This window comes from Penaeus monodon, chromosome 13 (assembly GCF_015228065.2).
Source record: "Penaeus monodon isolate SGIC_2016 chromosome 13, NSTDA_Pmon_1, whole genome shotgun sequence".
Lineage (NCBI taxonomy): Eukaryota > Metazoa > Arthropoda > Malacostraca > Decapoda > Penaeidae > Penaeus > Penaeus monodon.
Window position 1 is genome coordinate 12,164,019 of NC_051398.1, and position 5,000 is coordinate 12,169,018.

The following is a 5,000-nucleotide window of genomic DNA, read 5'->3' on the forward strand; positions in this document are numbered from 1 at the left end:
AACATAAGCTACTCATTGGAAAATAGAAATTGAAACTGGAATAGAAATGAACATCAACAAATGGCCTAAAACAGCTTCTGGCAATCTTTACAATATTTTCCATTTCATCAACCCATCGTGACCTGTAACATGATATTACATCAGGGTGAATAATTATGGATGATGGATTAATTCTTATCATGTTACAAGACTATGATCCAGTGGCCAGGATAAGGTCATGTTGCATGTTCCTGTGAGCTATACAGTTGCCCAGATGTGCAGCTGCACACTCTTATAAACACCTATTTGTTAGTCAATTTTACAAAAAGATAATTGCTGTCATTATTGAGTTGATCTCTGGATGATGAACTGTAAGATATACAATAAAATAAATGTTTGGATTGTAATGGTGAAAACATTTTCACAGGTTTCCAGTTCCTGTATACTTCAGTATTTGGCTTTTATTCTGCATTTTTGTTCATTAGAACTGGTAAGTACCACTTACAGTCTTCACAAACACATTTCCCTTTAGGTTTTTCAGATAAGAAAATGTAACTGATTTTTTAACCTTTTGCCGACGGGTGGCATGTACGTACATGCCATGGCATGCCTGGACTATCTGCCGGTGGCATGTACATACATGGTGTGCATGTATGTATGGCCATGCCATGATTTTTTTTTTTACAATTATGATAAAATATTATTTTTTGCCACTGAAAATGTGATTAAGTAGTTTTTATCACTTTTTCTCATTTTTCCTATACTATACATTTCATAAAGGCTTCTCGGGCTTCCGAGGTTAGCGTCTAAAAAATTACATCGGTAATCTACTACATTGGCCAGAGATATTAAATAGCATTCACGAAGTGATGATGTAAAACCACGTGAAAATACCGATATGTATGCGCGTGCACACACACACACACACACACACACACACACACACACACACACACACACACACACACACACACACACACACACACACACACACACACACACACACACACACACACACACACACACACACATACACACACACACACACACACACACACACACACACACACACACACACACACACACACACAAAATATATATGGTTTCAACTCCATGATAACACACTGCTTATTTTATTCAGACTATAGAGTGAATAATGATGAACTATGGAGTCTGTATAACAACAAAAATATCCTACAGTCTTGATTTATCAGAAAATATGGCAAATAGAGACCTTAGAAAATAATGATACTGATAATACAACATAGGTTTTTAGTATTACGAAGTAAAGGCAAGGGATGCTGGTATTGGGCATGAGCGGTCGCGCATGCTAGGGTGACGATATGAGCCCCTGGCAGTGGGGCCTGGGCCACTATGAATACCACCCGTCGGGAAAGGGTTAATTTACAAATAAGTTGTATAAAGAAAAGTTTTAATTCACCTCTGTATTTTGATTAGAAAATGTTATATGAATAAGGTTTAGATTATTATATTGTTTATTATTTCCTCTAATTGTTTACTCTTATTGTTTTTCCCATTTTTTCTTAAGGCCATTTCCTGCCCCTATTTGCGGTCCATGCCTTCTGCAACCATATGGGGCTGCCAGAAATGAAGGAGATGCTAAGCAAACCTACCCCTGTAAGAAACAAGTTAATGGCTTTCCATGTGCTGGGTCTGGTTGCCTGGTATTTCCTGCTCTATCCCCTGACTGAACCTTCACTCTACAGCAACAGTCTCTATGGCTTATGAAGTTAAAAGATGCAGCTTAAGTTAATAATAGGAGCACTTTAGGTCTAATGCTCAACTAGTTAGAATGTTGTGAGATTTAGACCATAATGATAGTAGTTGTTGCTGATTTTTGGGGTTGTCAAACAAGAGCATAATTTCTCACTAATCAAGAATAGTTTAATATCTGTGTTGTGCTACTAATGTTAGGACTGTAAGACATAATGATCTGAAACACAGATTGGTTAAATAGTGCAATTTTGAGGATAGGAGGTGATGGATGAAGATACATCATCTATACTCTTATATGAAGAGATCTGAAAAACAACAACTTTTTTCTCTTAACAAGATAGATTATGCACATTTAATGATCATTTAGAAACAGTTGTTCACACATTTAGGATGAAATAATTGTTTATTTATACCTGCAGGCATAAACATGTATATTGTTTTGATGTAAGTGTGCATGGGTGTTTGTGTATATATGTATGTTTGTTTGTACTTCTGTCATATGTTTTACATTACATTTGATGTCCTTGTTTCACTATTTGTAAATTAAGAACATAAATTACAGATTCTGAGCAAGCACTTGGATGGGTCCTTGGATCATGAAATATTGTGATGACATGCATGAGTTTTCTCATTTTCCCGTATATTAGTAATTTAACTTCATATGGTGTATTTTTGAATGTAGTATTATGTATCAATATTAATGATTTTTCACTTGTTTTGCATAAAACGTTTCAGAAAATGTATTAACTTTCGCTCTTTCAGTTTGAATGTGGGCAGTTTATTAGCAAAAATATTATTAGATTTAGCCTCTGAATTTTTACATCTCTCTAACTTCTTGAACACTTGATAGTGAGATGCTTTTTCATAAATCACCTTCAATTTTCCTGTACTCATGCACACATACATGTACAAATGCATTTGCTTATTTTGCACACAATCACCATGTACATGTAAATATATTTTTTGTTCAGTATAAATGAGCCTTATTTAGTAATAGTGTCAATTTTAATGAGCCAACAGAATGTTTTATATAAAGAAAAATTAGAAACAGTTGAAAATGTGGAATGGATACGTTGTATTTCAGAATTATTATATCTATTGTAAATTAATTACTTCCTATGCAAAGTAATGAATTCAACTTTTCAGTTTATTACACATATAAGCTAGATTTATTTGCAAAATTTCAAATTTTTCATTTTAGATTGTTTTGATTTGTCTCTTTTTATTTCTTCATCTGGAATTAGGATAATTTCACAATCAAAAAATGTGAAGTGGATTACAAGATTATGTATGAATTTAAGAATTAAGCTTTATATATTACCAAAAAATGTCACTGTTACTTACAAGGGCTCATTTCTAAAGTGGTTACTGTGAGCATAGAGTTAACAAACATGATTATGCTTACAGTGGAGGAAATTTACAAGAGTAAATCATGGATTCTGTTTTAGCATAGAAGTTTTAATCTTGTGAACAAATGTCTGAGAATCATGATAATGATGGAGTCAATGACTTAGAATATCTTACATCTTAGTATTGTTATGGTTGGAATATGTTCAAAAGATGGTTTACATATGAGGATAACTACTGGAAATTTTTGGAAATGTTTCAGTAGAACAAAAACTTCAGGATGACAGTAGTACTTAAGGATTTGGGGTAATGGTGTATATTTCTTGAGGCAGGGTTGGTTGAACTATTGCAGTAGGATGGCTAAAAAAAAGAAAGGACAAAAGTGACAGTTGAAATTGTTGTTTGATAAAGAAACATAAGGTTTATGTTTTTGCTTCCAATGTGTTTACTTTTGTGCCAAAGCCACAGCTTTGATTGATTTTCTGGGGATAACTTGAAAAGTAAAAAGCTGTAATACTGAACAGTAAAATGATAGTAAGTAATACAATTGTGACCATTCCTAACCAGTAAACAGAGAGGAAATATGATTACTTTGAATGAATTTGAGTAATTTAACTGTATAAATTATGAAAGAAAGTGGCCCTCTTTATTGAAAATTATTCATAATGAAAATCTCCCAAATACATATTTATTTTTACTTAATATGATTTTATACTGAATATACCTTTGTACTTCAAAAAATATATATTACAATAAATTTTAAATAGTGTAATAGCATTTAGCTATAAAACACATTTCTGCCTCGTATCTGCAACCTAATAATATTTAGTTGTAGAATGCAGCTCTGCCTCTTAACTCTTTGACAGTGAAGTGTCACTGCCTTGAATTTTCCCTCTGTGTTAAGATGTAATTCATATGAGGTAAAAATAAGTGGACAGAATTATTGAAAATATGGCCTTATTTATTTTCAGAAGGCAAATCTGATTGTAAAAAGTACAAAATGCTGGCAAATGGAATCGTATTGATGTTTCGGTAAATTAAGGATGATACTATAATCTTGAAGCTCAAGTAATTAAAATTCAAAACTGCATCAGTATAGGAACAACTATTTTTAGAATAAACATTTTATTGATGAAATTCAGTCTTGTTTGCTCATCTCTCTGTTGTTGCAGTCTGTATGCATTTTAGATTTTTTGTAGAAAATATGGCCATATGTTATTTAGCTTGCTTGTACCACTTCTTTTTTGCATGCTCATGATATTTCACTTGTACCTAATTTCTGCTTCATATTTTCTTGTATTTGCATTACTACCATATCTTTTACTTTTTCCAAGAAAACTGATATACAATAGAGGTATCCTGTATAATACCCCATAGTTCTTTCAAGATCTCTAGAGCTAGAGTAAAGTAAGAATAGATGGTAAAATTTATTACTAAAACAGATGCCAACATAATGTGAAGATGGTGAAATAATTTCTAGAAGTGCACTATTTTCACTTTTGTCATATTTGTTAGTTTTTTGTAATTTTTAGCATAGTCATTTTGCATATGTCTATTCTTACTGAAATATTTTAACCATTATTTAAATTTTGTATTTATTTTACTGCAAAATCCCTCAGGAGATTGGTGTAGTCATCAGTGAGGGATGACTTTATTTATTACAGTCATGGAAAGTGAGTGTCAATTTGTTTATGAAAGATTAGTAAGAGAATGTAATAGATGCTTTTCCTCGTGTTTCAAGGACTGAACATGTTCTAAACTGAAGTAGAGAACTGTAGATAAGTGTGCCTTTTTTTTATTAACTGTATGTGTAATACAGTGATTTTTAGTGCATTTAAGCAGCAAGCCTTTGTGGGAATTCTTGTAGCAGCCAGTTCATTTATAATATGAGCTGATCAGCAGTGTGCCAGAAGTTACACATACTTTCAAAAACTCAT

At 32.5% G+C, this 5,000-nt stretch overlaps 1 protein-coding gene across 1 annotated transcript in view; it reads left to right on the forward strand.

Moving 5' to 3' along the window:
• LOC119580137 (CAAX prenyl protease 2-like) overlaps window positions 1–5,000 on the forward strand; it is a 12,928-nt gene that overhangs the window by 6,145 nt on the left and 1,783 nt on the right. Inside the window, exons 6-7 of the mRNA XM_037928098.1 lie at window positions 407–469; window positions 1,529–5,000. The exon at window positions 1,529–5,000 is cut by the window's right edge and continues 1,783 nt beyond it. Coding sequence (XP_037784026.1) covers window positions 407–469; window positions 1,529–1,728 — 263 coding nt within the window. The 3' untranslated portion in view covers window positions 1,729–5,000. The remainder of the gene's footprint in view (window positions 1–406; window positions 470–1,528) is intronic.